Source organism: Epinephelus fuscoguttatus, linkage group LG14, assembly GCF_011397635.1.
Source record: "Epinephelus fuscoguttatus linkage group LG14, E.fuscoguttatus.final_Chr_v1".
NCBI lineage: Eukaryota > Metazoa > Chordata > Actinopteri > Perciformes > Serranidae > Epinephelus > Epinephelus fuscoguttatus.
Window position 1 is genome coordinate 24,443,155 of NC_064765.1, and position 18,834 is coordinate 24,461,988.

Below are 18,834 nucleotides of genomic sequence, written 5' to 3' on the forward strand. Positions count from 1 at the left end.
CTTTCCTATTACAGTATTGTAAAGGTAAACAATTTTGTCACCCCCCATCTGGCCACATTTTCTTCTGCAGAAATGGTTTGTTAGAGTTGCTACATTTTCTAGTTTTATACAGCCATCTGCCTCACTGTTTCATGGACTGCAAATTTGATCCGTTTATGACATTAACAGATTGCAAATTTGTGAATTTGTTTACAAAGCCATCTGCAAGATTGAAAACTTACCTATAGTTTCTGGAAATATTTTCACTTCAACTCAGATCTTCACTCTTATCAGACCAGAGAACTCAGTAACCTTCACATTTCCCCTGTTAAAACCTGCCAAGTCAACAGCCAATGACCTTTGGTTATACTTATGATTAATTAGCTGTCAGTACTTGAAAAAAAATCTAAAAAGTAATTTTTTAAGATAATCCTTGAACTGGCATTTAGGTTACCTACAGTCTTTATTTCCTGTGAGTTACTTACTTTGTTCTATTTCTAATAATTTAGGTTCATATTACTTTTCTTATTGGTATTTAACTTTTTTTAACTAACAACTTTATAACATATTTAAAATTGTTTTCAGTTTAAGTTTGTTTTATTGTTTTTAAAATGTTATAATCAAAACTAAGTGAGACCCACTTTAGCCTTGCAGAGGCACAAGGGAGGCCAAAAGTCTCCCTTGTGCCTCTGTTAATAATCTGCCCAATTCAATTGTAGTTATAAAGCCCAATATCACAAATCACAATTTGTGCCAGAGGGTTTTGCAGCATATGACACCCATCGGTCCTTGGACTCTCAGAGGAGGTAAGGAAAAATTCTCCCAAAAGAACCTTTAACAGCAGAAAGAATTGTGAAACCACAGATAGAGCAAATGAGGAGGAATCCCTCTTCCAAGACAGAAAGACATGCAATAGATGTCATGTGTACAGTGTAAAGTTACAGTAACCCATATGTTGGATATGTCTGTATTGGTAATGTTCTTTTTTATGTGCTATTAAAGAAATCAAATCAGCTCTCTGTCAGGTGTGTCTGGGAGAATATGGGTGGGGAAGGGAAATGCAGGGCAGGCTTTGTGTCCAGTGTGTGTGCCTGACAGTAGTGGAATTATCAAAGTGTTTTTGTATGGTATACACAGAATAGTGTGATGGTATTGTAACCAAGCATACTGGGTTTATCTAGCTGTATAAACTTAATAAGGAAACAATAAACAGGATGATAACTCCAAACTTCTCAATCTAAACAATGCTATTTTTTCAACTGAATCTCAATTAATTGTCCCTCCAGGCTCCTTTACAGTTAAGATGGCAGCAAAGATTATAAAAACTTTTTTTTTTCATCTCTTATTGTGCCTAACTTTAGTGGATAATAACATATCAGATATGGAATTAATCTGCAGAACTGAGACCAAAATGAAACCAAACTTTTTATGGGTGTCAGTTTTTGAGCCACGTCAAAGGCTAAAACGTGGCCTGCTACAGACCAGTTAAAGCTTTTTCAGCCTAGCTAACTGATGGAAATGCCTTTTGCTCCATGATTTTGTTGATTACTTGCAACCTCGGGTAAGGAGTCAGCAGTTAGTGACAGTTTAAAACAGTCAATGAAATTGTTTTTTAAAAAATTATGAACCACTGAAACCATGAGAGGTCCTTGAGCATACAGTCATGAATGTGCAGGAAAATGTTAGGCTGATTGGTCTAGTAGTATGGGAGATTAGTTTCGGAAAAACATATGCACACACACACGCGACAGAACGTATGATACCCTTTAGGCTTAGACCTGGCAGAGATAATGAACAGATGTGTCATATAGGTAGAATAAGCCATGTACTGCACCTGTTCTCCTCAGGTATATGTACGGCCAACATCTGCAGGGGCTCCATACACTGGACCACCCATCCATGCCTCTCACTGACCCTCGCTGTTTCCACCTTGAGGAAGGTGTTGGGCATGCGGCTCCACAGCACTGCGTTGATGGTCTGGACATCCAGACGGGGCGGACACTGAGGCACCGGGTTCTTATGTTCACTCTTAAAGATGGCAGATGACAGAGGCATGGCGTTCTGGAGAGGGCAAACAAACATGGAAGGAGTGATTACAGGAAAAACAAGCAGTTAAAAGGCTTTGTACGCCCTTTTGCCACCCTGATCCCCACACTCTCACTTTTGGCTTCAGTTTAAAAAAGAACAGAGACTAATTTTGAACAGCGTGAACAAATGACGCTGTCATTTTTCTAAAGAAGCCACAATCTGTGAGTTATTTGTCATGTTTATTAAGTCAGTGCCACCTTTCTCGCTTAGTCACGCAATCATCTCTTTTATTTTCCTCCAAACAACTGACACAGGTACCCTTCCTGTTTGTGAAGCTCTCAGTATCTTTGATGCAGACATAAGCATGCTATAATATTATCCTAGTGGACCTAGCTGGAGGGAGGGAAGCTGCATAATCCTGTGTGGGGGTTGCATCTCTGAAGACAGTGTGAGGTAGGATAAGGTGCTGCGGGAAAGGTTAAAATGAAAGGAGCACACTGTGAGCAGTAAAACTTGCATTTCCTCCATCAATACTGTGTGCTTCTTTCTTGTACATTGTTATGGCAGACATCATACACGAAACAACAGTCAGGGAACTCCACCTTTATTTTAGCCAGCTCGAACTGGAAGAGGTTAGGGCTGGTGGGTCGTACGAACACAGCAGGGAAAAGCTTGGTGTTTGGTTCCACCTGGAGCGGAGAGAAAACAGCAGCGAGTTAGAAACGGGTCTAAACAGAAAGTACACATCAAACGCTTGAGAGACAGCGAGAGAGCCTGACTTGCAGAAAGCAGCTTAATGATGCATCATCAAACTTCACTGCTTAGTATGTGTACGCATGATCATTGGTGAGAGCGACGGTCGGCAGGATGACTCAGCGCCGGGTGAAGCCGCACGGACTTTCAGTGAGGGGGAACATAAGAAGATTATACCCTTTCGAAAGGTTCTTTAAGATTTAGCTCTCACAGTACATCTGAGCAGGCGAGTTCTGAGTCTGAAATTCAACAATACAAACGTCACCGCTCTGATAGGAGAATATGCAAAGATGAGTTAATCTCAAATTCAACAGGAAAAGTGCAGACTGAGAGAGAGATGAATATATGGACAGTTTGACAGGAAGTGATTGAGACTTATTGGTGGATCGACACTTCAATGAATAAATGAGTGGACAGGCACAATCACATGAAGCTTAAAGGTATACCATACGGGATTTTCCTAGAAAACAATATATAGACTCAAATAATCCCTCTCAGACATGATTTATGACCCATTAGGATTATTTTACTCCTATTTTGGTGTGTTTGGGACGTTCTTTGGTGTTTAGCACCCAGCCAATAGCTTGCAGGTTAGGTCAGGACTTTATAAAAAGGTAGCCAGACCATAAGCAGCACACATCCAACAGAAAGGGGTGAAAACTGCGGACACAGCGCCTTAAAAGTGCAAATATAGCGAAGTGAAATGCCAAGTTGACAAAGCTCATTCCAAAACCAGAGTACATCTGGGGTTGGCTTTCAGTTTAACTTGCACTGGCAAGCACTGAAGGAGAGGATGGAGATGAAGAGCGACGCAGAGTTGGCCTGGTTTCTGTTGGACAGGTAGGTGCCGGCGGTTAGCTCCGTTAGCTTGCTAAAGTAGCAGCTTTTGCATTACAACAAATGTAACAATCCTACAACAGCACAGCAGCTTGCAATGCACGTACAAGCAGTGTGGGGAGGAGGGGCCAAATTTGAAAGTTGGCTAACAATAGGTCTTACCTTTATCTTTATCTTTATCATCATTATCATACACTGTATCTCCTTTTTAAAACACAACAGGACTCTAGCTTGGCTTATTCCTTTAGGTTTCAAAACCCGTGCATTTAGTACCTGGTAGGATGTGGATATCTCCTTGCCATTGACAGTGAATGTCACCATGCCGGTTGCCAGGTCAATGAGACAGCCGATCTCCAGGTCCACATTGCTGCGACTCGAGGCGTGAGCAGTGTTGGTCACATCACCACCCCACACCATGTAGCAGTTACTCCTCTTCACACTATTAGAGCGCAAATATCAGTCAAGTGTTTAAAGTAAAGAACCTTAAACAGTTACTAAAGGAAGTGGGTTTACCTAAAAAGCCGTCTCACCTCTCATGAACTCGTCCTCGCTCGTCACCTAGGGTTACAGTGACCGATCGGTTTTTACTGAGGTTGAAATTGTTGCTATGGTAATGGTAGTCAGGGGTGACCCATCCAACCCACACACCGGCGGGGTCCTGACCGGCGAAGACCCTTACAGAGTGGTAGTACTGTAACAACAAATGAAAGAGTAAGCCAACGCGGTCGCTGTTGAGACCAAATGGTAGTAAAAAAATAAATTATTAAATACCGCAGTGATGCTGCTGTAGTCCACTCGTCTACTCTCATCACTGTGCCGCACAGATCTCAATGGATATCTGTGGGAAACCAGATTCAGCAGGTGATTACTGAGTGCAAACAGGCTGACGGATATTTTAGCTCCGTCTGATAAAAACAAACATCTTTAGCCACATCACCATTACTTCAGATATTTACATACTACCCGACACTGATCTATGGTGCACTTGATGTCATGATTGTCAATAATGTAAAAGTGGATCAGCAAATACACACATTACAGATGATGCACTGGAAGGAGTTGTTTGCAGTATGGGATAAATTCATGATGCTTGAGTACCTGTGTTTGACTTTAAGTGTGTCTTCCTCGTGGACTCCGTTCATGTCTACAACAGGATTGATTTTGAAGAAGGAGTGGAACTCTACAGGCATGCTGAGGCGACAGAACACCATATCAGCGTTGCTGTTCTGGGTGCCAAACGTCTTGTGGGTGACTTTAAGACACGGGGGGCTGTCGACAGTACCGTCAATCCTGGTTACCTGCAAACAGGAAGAAAGTCTTTGCATCTAACTGTGAACCATGAAATCTCTGCCTGTCCATCTCTTCTTCGCACATCTCAAGAGCCGTACATCAGATTTACTTCACACTTGGCAGGTGTATTCCCGGGGAACCAAGGACGTGCAGTGTCGAATTTGGTGCAATTTGGACAAGTGACACATTCAATATGAATAAACTTTGAGTAAACAAGCAAACAAGGCTATGTGAAGCAGCAGGGGTGGGGCTTCGGGGCTATCCAGACTTTATTTTTACTGCTGGATGCTGGATAAACAAATATTACAACTGAACTCTTCACTTCCCTGGAGTCAATGAGCAAACAGCCTACAGTGACAGCACCACTCTACTATTGCAACTTGAAGTGTGTAAGTTTGTCATTCTAATTAATAACACTAATATATTAATGCCGGCAAAATACCTTGGCTAATTAAATCCATGCTCTAGACTAGTTTTAGAGAATAATACCTCTGCTACCGCAAATTTTCATTGGTGTTTTTGACCACGGGTAGTCCTGACTTGAGTGCGTGTTTCAGGGACGGATTTAGTGACTTGGGGGCCCCAGGCAAACACCATCTTGCTTTACTTTTCATCCATCCATTTTCAACTGTTTATCCAAAGCCAGGTTGCGGGGGCAGCAGGCCAAGCAAAACATTCCAGATGTCCCTCTCCCCAGCAACACTTTCCAGCTCCTCCTGGGAGACCCCAAGGCGTTCCCAGGCCGGACAAGATATGTAATGCCTCCAGCGCGTCCTGGGTCTGCCCCGTGGCTTCCCACAAGTGGGACGTGCCTGGACACCTTCAACAGAAAGCGCCCGGGAGGCATCCTGATCAGATGCGCAAACCACCTCAACTGACCCCTTTAAGACGCAAAGGAGCAGCGGCTCTACTCCGAGCTCCCTCCGGATGTCCAAGCTCCTTACCCTATCTTTAAGGATGAGCCCAGCCACCCTTCTGAAGAAACTCATTTCTGCCGCTTGTATCCACAACCTCATTCTTTCGGCCATTACCCAGAGCTCATGACCATAGGTGAGGGCTGGGATGTAGATGGACCAGTAAACTGAAAGCTTTGCCTTTCGGCTCTGCTCTCTCTTCACCACAATGGTCCAGCACAGTGCCCGCATCACTGCAGATGCTGCACCAAACTTTACTTTTAACCCTTTCTCTAATGTTGGTTGGCAGTGGTAGAAGAAGTCCTTCAAATGTTTCATGGTATGAGTGGTTCTTGAGAAAACTGCAAGCAGCAACACCACAGGTCAAGCAATCGGCCCGTTCCCAACAGGCATCTTTTGAACGGGCACTGCACTACTTCATCTAATGATAAAGTGTCAAATTTTAGCAACAAATACAGTATATCACAGCTTGTGTTCTTACCGCAATGTGATTGTGGTCCTTCGGCACATTGACGAACGTTGGCAGACGCTTGCTGAACCACATGGTGACCTCTCGGTTCATGTTCACAGCAAAGGGTTCGAACCCCTCCTGAAGGCCGCACATGGTGTAGTACTTGAAGGTGCTGGCGTCTTTCCCCAGATTCATACGGCCCACCTGGGACAGACCGAGACTACACACCGGAATAAACCCTGAAGGACAGCCAGAGGAAGCAAAGGAGGGAGAGGTAAAGAGAAGAGAATAAATAGCCTCTAAGAACACACACAGCAGGAGGGGAGGGAAAATCAATCCAACTTTTGCAAAAAGGCAATTTACAAGTGTCACATTAAATAAGGGTGACTTCATTACAGGGAGCCACTTATTTTTCACTTACATCCCCAGCATGGTCATTCTAGGTTAAAGCTCCCTGCTCTGCATGTGAAGGCTTTGTTAAAAGATGAGTGACCAACTACTTTTTCTACAATTATCAGTCTGACATGCCCCGGTTCTGCTACACACACATCACATGTAAAACGTTCTCACCGTCCTCAGTTTCAAAGTCAGTGAAGCAGAGTTCAGAGCCCTTGGTGGTGATGAGGATCTCTCCGTTGAGGGTGAAGATCATGGACTTGTCCTCCATGTTGATCATACAGCCCACTACATCCCCAGCGTGCCAGCACCGCCCGAACAAACGGCTGCCCATGTTCAGACAGTGACCCTGTGTACAACATGTGTACAAACATAAGGGAAAACACTCAGGAGCAGACTATAGAATATATTTTACAAATAAATGCCCATCTCAAGTCATTAATTCTCAATTTTAGTCTTTCCTGAAATTAGTTATGAAATTGACTATTAACACAAAGGATTATTTGGGTTGACAGTTTACCCTGTATCCATCGAAGACGAAAGCAAGCTCATCTGTGCCAAGCTCCACATCTGGCTTACATCCAGGTCTGGCCCAGCCCACTCTCATGTCTCCTCCCGTCACAGCCTCGAATTCAAAGTACCACTTCCCAGTCTTCACTGCGTAGGTCCTCTCCACTCTAAAGAAGCGGATCTTGTCGATGCTGAGCCGCTCAACCACTTGTCCTGCCGGGTGTAAGGGAGGACAGCCACAGTGTCAGGCTGTGGATTGCTGCTTCAAAATCCATCAAAAGCCCCTCAAACAAATATGGAAATTGATAATGGTACCATTAATTGCGACAGCCTAACATTGGGTGAGATTATAGGCAATCATTTCACACCCCTATTTTCTTTCAATGTGGACTGAAAGGGAGTGGGAGGCAGGATCCTTTATCTAGACTGGAAAATTAAGTCACACTTGTCAGGACATAACATTTTCCCTTCATTCTCTGTAACGAGCTTTTTATCATGTACTGTATAATTTGAACGTCTGTGAGTTTAGATAGGCGTACGTCCACGAGTCAGACTCACCACCTTCCTGATCCGAAGGCTCGATGTTGTATCCGTAGCCAATCAGAGTGCGGATGGCCTCCCGCAGGCTGTCCCTGTTCGACTTCTTGGTGCGCTCATCTAGCAGAACATAAGGAACCAGGCGAGGGTTGCGCTTACTTTTCAGATCCTGCAGAGAGGAGAGGCAGTCAGAGGCGATTTCATGCAGGAAAAAACACTCCCAACTATTCCAGCTATCTCATCAATTCAACTGTGGGCCAGCTCTCCACTGTTTGTTACAACTGTGCTGTCAGTCCCTGTAATTAAGAAGTTAATTGTCCATTATTGCCAATGTGCTTGCTGCTGCTGCTGCCCATCACATCCTCTATCTTTCCTGTGTCATTCCCCATTGCAGTTCTCCCACTGGGGGTCGAGGCGCAACCGCGGAAGTATCGCATTAAAACTACTTAAGCAGATTTGTGGAGCTTAATTTGAAATCTTGTGCTGGTTATACAGATCACAGGCTGTTTTGTTTGGTCTGGCATAACAGCCTTTCCTGATATCACTAAAGGGCTTAACTCAAAATCTTGTGAGTGCTGGTCAGCTAACTGCTTTCATGTTATCAGCTACGACCTCTGAGCCACAAACTGTTACTGGTGCTGTTAACTTCGTATCTGACATGAAATCTTGCATCCGCCACCTGGCCACCAATGTCAAACCCCTGCAATCTTTAACCAGAATCGGAACTTTGACCCTTGTACCGACATGCTTCTTCCAACTCTGCAACATCACCAAATTAAATCAATGCTATTAACAAGAGATCTAGAAGTAAAAATCCACACCCTCATCTTTTCACACCAAGACTCTTGCAATGCTCTTTTCTCTTGTCTCAGTCACGCAGCCAGGCTGTTAACTAAATCCATCTGTAGATTTCACATCACACCAATCCCTTCATTGGCTCCCTGTAAAGTACAAAATAGACTTCAGGATAGTGGCTCTGCATGGTCTTCCCCTTTCATATATCTCCGAACTCTTACTGTAAGAGTGACTTGAGCATGTATGTATACTGAGTAAAAATGTCTGTGTTGATATGACATACCATATAGGTTCTGACGATCAGTTTCTGTATATTTTGAATAGTGTAAGGTATTGGACTATACTAAAGTCATGTTTATATTTACTTCACTTATGTGTTAGTGTGGGGCCTCCCTAGTCTAGTGGTCCATGCGGAAGGTCCAGGAATCCTGCTGGGGTTGACGTCAGCAAAGGCATGCAGTCGCAAGAGGTTCCCACTGCCAAATCAAAACGGGATTAGATTCCTTAAGGAGACTTCAGGATAAGAGAGTAACACTGGAATCTCTGCAAAGTCTCCAACGAGGCCACGTCTGAAGCCCATTGTAGACGGGAGGTTCCAGACGTAAAAGCGGATTCATTCATGTGTTAGAATACAGGCACAAGTTTTTATGCCTCGTGTGGTGCCATAAGGCAGTTTAGTGCGCACGACAAAAGGAGATGTTGCCTAAAAGACGAGGTGAAGTTTTTCTTGATTTGGATTGTATACATTTTTTTTTTAAGTATAATGACCGGAATATGATGAGGGTATATAGAAATAGGACATTGAGTCTTTTTGTTTTTCAGTTCTTTGGATCCTCAATAAACCTCGCAAACTTTTTCCCTGCCTCATGTGAGTACTGTGGATCTCCAGAAAAAGAGCAGAAACATGAGTCAAAACTGAGACACTTCACAAACTAGGTGGCCTGGGAACTGTTGTATGTTTAAACGGCCACTTTACTTACGTCCCTATACCACCGGTGGGCCACTGAGATCATCCAGCCAAGGTCTCTTATTTATACTCAACTCTTTTCACAAATCCAAGGGCGATTGTACTTTGCTGTTAGGATTCTGCCCCTGTGGTGCTGTCTCCCCCGCTCTGTCAGATCTGCTGAATCTGTATGATGCTTCAAAAAAATTAGATAGAAATAAATAGAACCCATCTCTACTGACTTGCCTACCCTGTATAGGTGCTGTAATTAATTTGTGTTATCTATATTTGTATGTCCTTTGTGTTTATGCCATATGTCTTACTTTTCTGCATCTGTATCCTGTGAAGCACTTTGCAACGTTGTTTTAAAAGCTGCTTTATGAATAAAATCATAGTAAACATCTGCTTTCAAGATAGATGCCGAGGTTTGTAACTGTGCAAGCAAACACGTAGGTGTAACCTCGGCTGCTTACACTGGTTTAATTTGCAAACAAATTGGAAAAATGGCCATTTACCTTAAACATTAAGTTTCTTTTAAGATGAACATTTGCTGCTTATTCTGAATTGATGGGAACTCTTCACACCTCTTCACTTCTCTCTATCCAGACTCTTACTCAAGTCCAGGGGCCAGCATTCAAACAGAAAGCCACTTTTTCCACAGTACTAGCAAAACAGGGCAAAATGAATAAGCGTTCATTTATTTAATGTGGGAAGAATTATTACACCTAGTAATATTTTACAAAATGCATCAAATAATTTCTCAATAAATGTTGTAAATTATGGTTTTTAAATGAAAAGCAAAAGTTTTTTTACTAAAACCAGCCACCCTGTGACCACAGAAACAAGACTAATGTCATATTGTACTGAAATAAATACTTTCCACTGGGATGACACATCACATCATGGCAGAAAATAGCAGTGGGAAATGAATGATTGCAGGAGAGTGTGTTTTATCCAATTTCATGGCATGCTACCAAAATACACCAAAACCCGATTAACAAGAGCTAGCAGTCAGTGTGTTCAGTTTTCGCTCATCAGATGAGAAGAGGCGTGCTGTATCGAGTGTGCTCTGCACAATATGTTCTGTGTCTTGTTGCTCTTTACTGCAGAACATCTTGCTGTGTACTGAATGATGACATATAGCTGGGAAATGTCAGACTAACAAAGCATCTGTGCACAGGTAAGGTAGAGACTGTATGGAAGGTGGATTAATGAAGCATGAAGGAGAAACTGAGCACATAAAAAATACAGAAGCAAAGCTGGACACAGAGGAGAGAAGACAAACATGCCTCCTTTTCTTTACTTTTTTTCATTAAAATAATAGCTTGTTTTGGTCACAGCCTACTGTGTATGAATCCATGCAGTGTACCTGCTGAATGCCATAGGTCCATCCCTGTTTGATGCGGTCCTTGGCCCACACGTTGTGAGCATTCTCTGCCAGTTTGTCCACCAGCAGCTCCTGACCTGGAGTCAGTTTGATGTCAGACAGGTCCAGAGGAGACGGCTTATAACCATTGGACATCATGTAGCTGGAGGAAAAAAGATGATGAAAAAAGTTATTAAAGTAATAAAGCGTAAATCCACCAGGATGAGTTTCCCCACATGTATAGCCAGATATAAATCTTCATGGCAGCACATACAATATTTACACTGAATATATTCTTTTCTAGGTTTACAAACCTTCTGATTTACCATTTACCTTCATCAAATGATGATTAAAGTAAAATTCATCCTCACCAACTACTATCTCTTTTCAATTATTGGCCCGGTCACAAACAGCAACTATCATGTTAGTATTATTAGCTCTGGATACCAGACCCCAACATGGTACCTATTCAATTGAATGAGAATTGCTTGCTTAGTGCATATGCCAAAAAAGTTTCTTGCTTCCAGGTTTACTTCCATGGTATGTAGCCCACTGAATGTGTGCAGTAGTGTTTCTCCCACCAGCTCCACACAGCTTATGAACTTAACATTGTGATAACGTCACAGATTTTTAAATTGCTTTTCTCAGTCAAGGAAAGTTTTAGAAATATAAAACGTCCATGGATCAAAAACTGATTGACCTTGTTTGCAGTTTCTGACAACAGTTTAACAGAAGTTTCTTTTGATAAATTACAACTCAAGCAAAAATTATGTTCACGGAAGCGGTAATGTATAACAGTCTTATTCACATTTCATTACGTTATGTCATTTAATTCTAATGAAACAGCCGCAAGTATTTGTTACCTAATGTAACGCTAACTTGCTAACTTATCACTGGCATTAAATGAGTCAACTACCCATACAGCTACTGTAACTAAGGTTATGTGTCAAGTTCAGTCATGGGGTAGTCCAGTGCTGTTATCCCTATAGTCCTCATCATCATGATCGACATTCTAATAATTAAATTCATGAGTGTGTTGAACGATGTTGTAACACTAGCTTGATGGCTGGTATGAGTAGCACATAGTGGCTCCACGTAATAAGCTGGACCAATACTGAAATATCATATCATATGTTCTGATGGACTAGTAAATCCAAGCATGCACACTTACTTCTTAGGGAGTTTAATCTTTTTGAGGGAGCCCTCAGCATTTGGATTGACCTGAACTACACGGCAGCCCAGTGCCAGCAGGGTCCTGTGGAGGACGAAAAGCAGAAAGTGAGTGAACGGATGAAGCTGCAGATGGTGTTTAATCCACAGCGTGACATTTTGAATTGACAGTGCATGTAGATTTAACAGTTACGATGGAGGGGCTGGGAGTGTTCAAATGAAGCAGTGATGGGTTAAATTGTGCATGTCCTAATCTGTCAGGAGAAAAAGGCCAAAGAATACCCAGAGGAGCGCACTGAGTGTGAAGTGCTTTTGACAAATTTTCTTCACACCTTGTGAGAGGACAAAGTGACAGTAAAAATGAGTTCCATGTCACTCAGAAACTCATCGGTGTCACCGAGATACGCCATAGATCAAGATTAATAACAGCAAACCCTCAATGTTCTCCTGTATCATTTAAAGAGCATTTATGTAAAGCACTTGTAATAAGTCTCAGTGGGACCTTCATGAGCGGAAACAAGTGTTGTGCAGAGTGCTGACGAGTGGAAAAAGGACCGGCAAGACTTGTTTGGTTGAGCGGCGCAGGAAATGGAAATTTCCTAACCCTCAAGTGACAGCCAGTCTCATTCCCAGGGCATCAAATCCCGCCGCTTTGTCACAGTCTTTGGCATGTGATATTAATGCCAAAAGTCCCGTTTCCACCGAACACTTTCAGTATGGTACCCTTGGAACCAAAAGTAACCCTTCAGACATGGTACCTAGACCCTAGCGTTTCCACCACAAACAGATCTGTGTGCTAGGTACCCCAACAGAGGGGGGACCAAAAATGGGAACGGTACATAATAGCTTCATTGGTACCATCCACAACTTTTCACAGTGGAAACGGAAAAAAGCGTACCTAACTGACCTGAACTGTACTGTACTGCTTGGTGGAAAGGGCTTATAAGACACTCTTTAGCATCTTTCTGACACACACTGGGCTTTCAACTAACTCCAGTGTAAACCCATCCACAGCAATACTTGACACTGAGGGCATCTGATGTGGTATTGATATCGAAACAGTCCTCGTTTTGAGGTGAATGGGTCAAACATAATTGGACTTATGTCCAGGAGACCACACATGGTGTCCCATGTGAAACCAACAGTCAATGTTTTTTTATCGTAACATTACACAATTAACGTATGGTTGTTGCGCACTGATGTCACTCACATGATGTCACATTACATTAATAAACAAACTAATTTTAACCCAAAACATGACCCTAACTGCAACTGTTTCACAACCTCAACCACGTGTTTCAATGTGTTTCAGTTCATCACATAGATACACTTGAGTGTGCCCTATGTGTCACTATGAGACGCAGAGGGGCATAACAAAGCTTCAGTATTTGACAACCTGGGTATGAGGACAAGCTACAAGCGAGGGTCATACCTGACCACAGACATATGTGCATTTATTGTTGTCTTACAGATACTTTCTTCTAATCCTTGCCCCTCATGTATGTGATGCTCCTCGTTAATGCTCATAAACAGCTGTCTAAAACAAACTAAAAAAGAATCAGATCTTCATATTTTTTTGTTTGTAATGAATCTGTCTGTTTCTCGCTGTCATCTGTCCCACACTCGCTTTCTTCTTCTCTTCAAAATCAAAAGTACCGTGGAGAAAATCAATCCTTAAAGCTCAACATACTTCAGAGTTTCTGTTGACATCTGCAGATTGTAGTTCTTTTCAGTTTCTGGCAGCTTGGAGAAATCCACGAGGCACGGGTGCTGCCGCTTATTATCATCCCTTATCTGTGAGAAAAAGAACAGTCGCAGAAATCATATTCCAGCTTCCCTTTGTTGTCTGTAACTCTGGCCCACAGTCACTCTATTTGTATGTGCACCATGTGGGAAAGTTTACTAAATATATGCATATGAAATGCACAGCCTTGTAAGTCAGTGCCATTGTAAACCAACAAGGAGAGGAGAATGTGGTTTAAATACAGGGTGCTACTGGGTGCAGTGATAAGACAGTGTACTCTAGTGAACATGTTATGAAAGAGGAAGGGAGCATGTTTTCTTGGGGGAGATAGAAAGGTGTGCGACTGGAATACCAAGCGAGAGAGGTGTTATGCCTCTCTCGAGGCCAAATAATCCCTTTGGCAATGCTGCTCAGAGGAGGCGGCATGGCAATGGCGGATGTTTACCAAGAAAACATGCGGAGCTGCGTACAGATATGCAGCTGTGTGTGTGGGTCCAATGAACACCAGCCAGCTCTTTTGTGAATAGTACAAGAACTCTGTGGGAAATCTCTCCTCTGGCAGTTCTTCCTTTTACAGAATTACATTTGCGGAACGAAACAACACAAAAAAGGTATTTTTATGCAACTAAATAATGAGTGGCTCTTTGCTTATTGGCTCTGCTGAATGAGCTCCTGTGTAACCACATCCAAAATTACAATACAGCTAATACTATTTGTACCATAGCCATCTTTCAGGGCTGCAGAACATATTGTTTCATTATCATTTTCGCGATGTCCTGCGCGATAAACACATCCTGAAACGACTGTGACTTTATATTCAGAGATTTTCTGAGTTAGTTGAAAGGGCGTCTCAGCAGAAAACTGCACCTTAAAATGTAACCATGTTTCTTATGTTTAAAAATTCTTTTATTCTTTAATTCACCAAGCAATTTGTTGTATTTTAGCAGTATACTGAAAGTAGCAGCAGCTGAAAGCATAAGTTTTATATGCAAAGTTCAAGGTCATTAGATATCACATTCTTTCCTTGTATCGTGCTGTGCAGTGCACCCCCACTAGTTCTCACTATTTAACATTTGTGCCCCTGAACTTGAAGGGAAACTTTGGTATTTTTCGAGCTGGACTCTACTGTCCCATGTTTTTGTGTCCATGCGATTACTAAAGACAACTATCTTTGACAGTGGTTCAGTATTGAGAGAGACCGCCGCAGCCACAGTGGCAAAACAGGCTGCATTGTAATCCCCACAGGTAATTGTGCATTGTCAGTTTACATGCACTAAATTAAAAGTTTGTTTTTCCTCTGAGAGACTCAGGTTGTTATTAGAAGGACCCTTTGGAGAAATGAAACATATTTTTTTTATCTTGCGTTGGTGCTTTTTGTTATCAAGCAAGGTGACTCACTGCAGGAAAAACAACAACACGAAAAGAGTTAGTACTACCTAAAATATTTTCAATGTCATGGCTGAACATTCAGCTGGTTTCGACAATGTGGGAAAGCGGATCAGTAAAACGTAAGAAAAATGTTTCATTTTTCTGTTGGGTACTTTCCTCAGTGTTGTCAGACATTTATAATACCAATCTGAGCCTGAGTGGCAAAAACAAGCACTTTCATTGGCTGTTAATTGATGGTGCACAATTGCCTGTAGGGATTACACTGCAGCAGGATGACACTGGAAACCCTGTGGAGCCAGAGCAGGCCGAAAATACTGAGGGCAGCATTGTGAAGAGAGGCGGTGTGTTTCGCTCCGTGCTGCAAGCCCTCTTCTAGCCCTTGGTTGGTGCTGGACATCCAACAACCACCTTAGAACTGCCCACCCACCATGTCTGCAGTTAAGTGTTGAAAAGGCTTATAACCTTATAACCTTATGTATTCTCTCTCAATAGTGGACCAGTTTCAAAAACTGTTGCCCCCATTAGTCACTTAGACCCAAAAACACAAGAAAACAGGGTCCAGGTTCAAAAATACCAGTATTTCCTTTTAAGTAAGATAAACTTCTTCAGTTCAGATGTTATTTCATTTCACACTCTCCAGATACCCTCATGCTAAATTGAAGGTTCTGTTGAGGTGCTGGAAAGGTTGAAGGCCTGTATAAATCCAATATACATTTGTATTATAGACATAAGAGCTGCGTTCCATATTGTTGTTTGTGTTGTCATCTGTTCCTTTAAGGGCAAAACGGGCCGCTTTGGCATTATCCTTTAGCTAATGTACAATAAACCAAGAAAGTCATCGATGGAGACAAAAAGGACAAGCTGTTAATTTTTTTTACCATATACACTGCAAGTTTAATGACATTAATAATTAAAGAACTTTGTGTTTTTGAACTGATCATATTAAAAATATATAGTAGGCGTTCTAGTACTGTGTTACAATATTAACAAACTTTGAAGGAATATTTGGATATTTTGGGAAATATACTTATTCACTACGTTGTCAAGAGAATCTGGAAGACAGTTAGCTTAACATAAAAAAATAAAAGCAGGCAGAAACAGCTCGCCAGACTCTCTCCCCCTTGAAAAAAAGTCTCTTAAGCTTACTAATTGCATCTAGCTTGTTTAATTTGTACTCAAAGTATTTTTTTTTTAAATTTGAACAGAGCCAGGCGAGCTGTTTTCCCCTGCTTCAAGTCTTTATGGTAAGCTAAGATAAGCTAAGAGAGTACTATTGATCTTCTCATATAACTCTCAGCTCAAACACAAACAAGCATTTTACCCAAAATGTCACACTATAAATGCGTCATAAAAGCGACCCCTGGGTTTACATTTGGATGACGGATTATGTCTTTAAAGAATCAATTAAACTTGTTTTAAACAAGGAAAAACTAAATGCAGACAATTAAAAAACAAGCTCTCCTCTTGGTTTATTGCTGCACAGGAACTGCCGAAGCACCCCGTTCTGCCCTTTGGGTGAGACAATACTTTGTAATTCATGACTTCTACTAAAACACAGACACAATGACTCCGCTACCTGAAAACAAACTTGGAATGAAGCATCTAAATGGATGGTATGAAAAGCATCAAACATGGGGAATGAGAATTTTCTTTTCCACTTACCCTCTTTTTGGTGTGAACCGCAAATTATAAAAGAGAAAGCAAGATGACGTACAGGCTTTTGATGACTCAGTTCTAATACTGCCAACAACTAATGCATTTAAAGCTGCTCTTTAACTCAAATTTGTTCAGAAAATGTGTAACTGTGATGTTTATTTGTCCAGAAACATGGCAAAATGCAGAGTGATGATTTTGGAGGTAAAATCGGAATATGTCTCACCTTGCCGTACGACCAGCCCAGCTCAATTTTATTCATGCCCCACAGTTCGTGGATGTTCTCCGCCAGCTTGTCTCGGACCTTCTCTAAATGAGGCGGCATAACAATCTGAGGAAAAAGGCAAAGTGTGAATCTAACTGAAACATTAAACAATGAGAGGGTTATTTACATGTTTGCCTAGTTAGTGTACCTGGCTAGTTTCAACAGGTGTGGGGATGAAGGAGGCCTGCGACATGAACTGCGTGGTGCCCAGCAGATCTCGGACTCCATCCGCATCCCTCTTGTACTCTTTCACCGGCTCCACCTTCATCTTCTCTTTCGGCAGCAGAGCTTCGTAACACGGCGCATAACTCGACGGAGGCAGGAACTTAAAGTCACCATGTCGGCCACCCAACAGGAAGCGCACCCTGATGAGATAAAATGTTATTAAATCTATTATTTTTCATGCTTAAATTGTAGAAGGAAAAAAGCTAATTAACTGGAGGGAAAGTGTGTGTAAATATAAATTATATATCTAATCATAAATGATAATCGGGAAGCTATTAATGAAAGAAGCATCCAGTGAACAGAAAACCTGCCATGCAGCTAAATGTAACTGTTTTTCCTCCGCTAAATCCACTTCAATCAGTTACAGCCTCTGCTCTAACAGGGACAAGTTTAGCTCGGAGACAGAGAGGAAAAAAAGAAAAACGTCGCAGGCCATCACTGTGAAGAGGCTCTCCGGAGGCCGCCCAAAATAGCTACTCAAGTAGTAGTGGTGACGCAACCAGGCCCATTCTGACTGCAGCCCTCAATTATTGAGGAGTGAGGATGTGTGCCTGTCATTTTGTGGCACGTTTAATTCCGTGGAGATGTTCACCCCGTTCAGTGGGTCAGATTCAAGTACAAGCTCTGAGGTGTTGTAACCCGCATAGAAGTGGTTAGAAGGTGGCACTTTACATATGAGATGCTGAACTTTGACTCTGATTGAAATGTCTCAGCAACTGCAGGACGGATCACCACCTCAGGATGAACTGTGATAAACTTTAGTGACCCCCTGACACTTCATCTAGTGCCATCATCAAGTCAAAGCATTGATAACTTGCCCCACCTTCTGTTTATTACCAAATACCTGAAAAACTAATGACATTACCATCAGCATGTGCTAGGGCTGGGTATTACCAAACACATACCAATACTAGTACCCTTAAAGTGATAATGATACTACGCTTGTTGCCAAATTCATCAGATACACCACGCTCGACTTCACCTCCCTACAGACTGCATGGGTTGTGGCTTCGGTAGTGGACCAATCACGTCACAATAATTCGAAGACAACTTGTGGTGATTGGCTGCAAGCAAAACCACACAAATAGTCACTGTCTTCTAGGTCAGTGGTTCCCAACTGGTGGGTCATGGCCCAACAGTGGGTTGCGGGTCCATTGTTAATGTACTGCAAATGACTTGCAAACATCTTGTTTTTTTAAAAAAACACACTTTATTTTGAAATATAGTGAATTTCTGGCAAAGAGCTTTCATTTTGAAGTGCCATTTTCTGCTGTAGAATGGGAAACAGCTACTTGAAAGAGACAGCAAACTAGCTCAACTGCACAGCCAAACACAAGTAAGATGCTTAATCTATTAAACAGTGTGGACCTTGAACTAATCACTATCACTCACTCAATCACTCATTATCTTGTCATATATGAAAGAAATCTCAGTGGCATTGTGTTGGAGAAATTGTGGAAAAATTGGGGCTCACACGCACATTTTTTGGGGTTCTGGGGAAGCGTTAAGAAAGAAATAGACAAAATCATAGAGGTAGATGTCCTGACAGACTCACTGATATTTCTGTTAGGAGTTATACCTAAAGA

General features: G+C 42.1%; 1 protein-coding gene across 12 annotated transcripts in view; it reads right to left on the reverse strand.

Moving 5' to 3' along the window:
• LOC125900452 (ryanodine receptor 3-like) overlaps positions 1 to 18,834 on the reverse strand; it is a 157,059-nt gene that overhangs the window by 74,154 nt on the left and 64,071 nt on the right. For all 12 annotated transcript variants that reach the window (XM_049595456.1, XM_049595457.1, XM_049595447.1 and 9 more), the window contains 15 exons: positions 17,172 to 17,388; positions 16,985 to 17,089; positions 13,663 to 13,766; positions 11,974 to 12,057; positions 10,806 to 10,965; positions 7,717 to 7,864; positions 7,169 to 7,371; positions 6,823 to 6,997; positions 6,283 to 6,491; positions 4,696 to 4,895; positions 4,369 to 4,435; positions 4,128 to 4,288; positions 3,871 to 4,036; positions 2,610 to 2,696; positions 1,814 to 2,040 (listed from right to left, as the gene is read on the reverse strand). In XM_049595456.1, the coding sequence (XP_049451413.1) occupies positions 1,814 to 2,040; positions 2,610 to 2,696; positions 3,871 to 4,036; positions 4,128 to 4,288; positions 4,369 to 4,435; positions 4,696 to 4,895; positions 6,283 to 6,491; positions 6,823 to 6,997; positions 7,169 to 7,371; positions 7,717 to 7,864; positions 10,806 to 10,965; positions 11,974 to 12,057; positions 13,663 to 13,766; positions 16,985 to 17,089; positions 17,172 to 17,388 (2,313 nt within the window). The remainder of the gene's footprint in view (positions 1 to 1,813; positions 2,041 to 2,609; positions 2,697 to 3,870; positions 4,037 to 4,127; positions 4,289 to 4,368; positions 4,436 to 4,695; positions 4,896 to 6,282; positions 6,492 to 6,822; positions 6,998 to 7,168; positions 7,372 to 7,716; positions 7,865 to 10,805; positions 10,966 to 11,973; positions 12,058 to 13,662; positions 13,767 to 16,984; positions 17,090 to 17,171; positions 17,389 to 18,834) is intronic.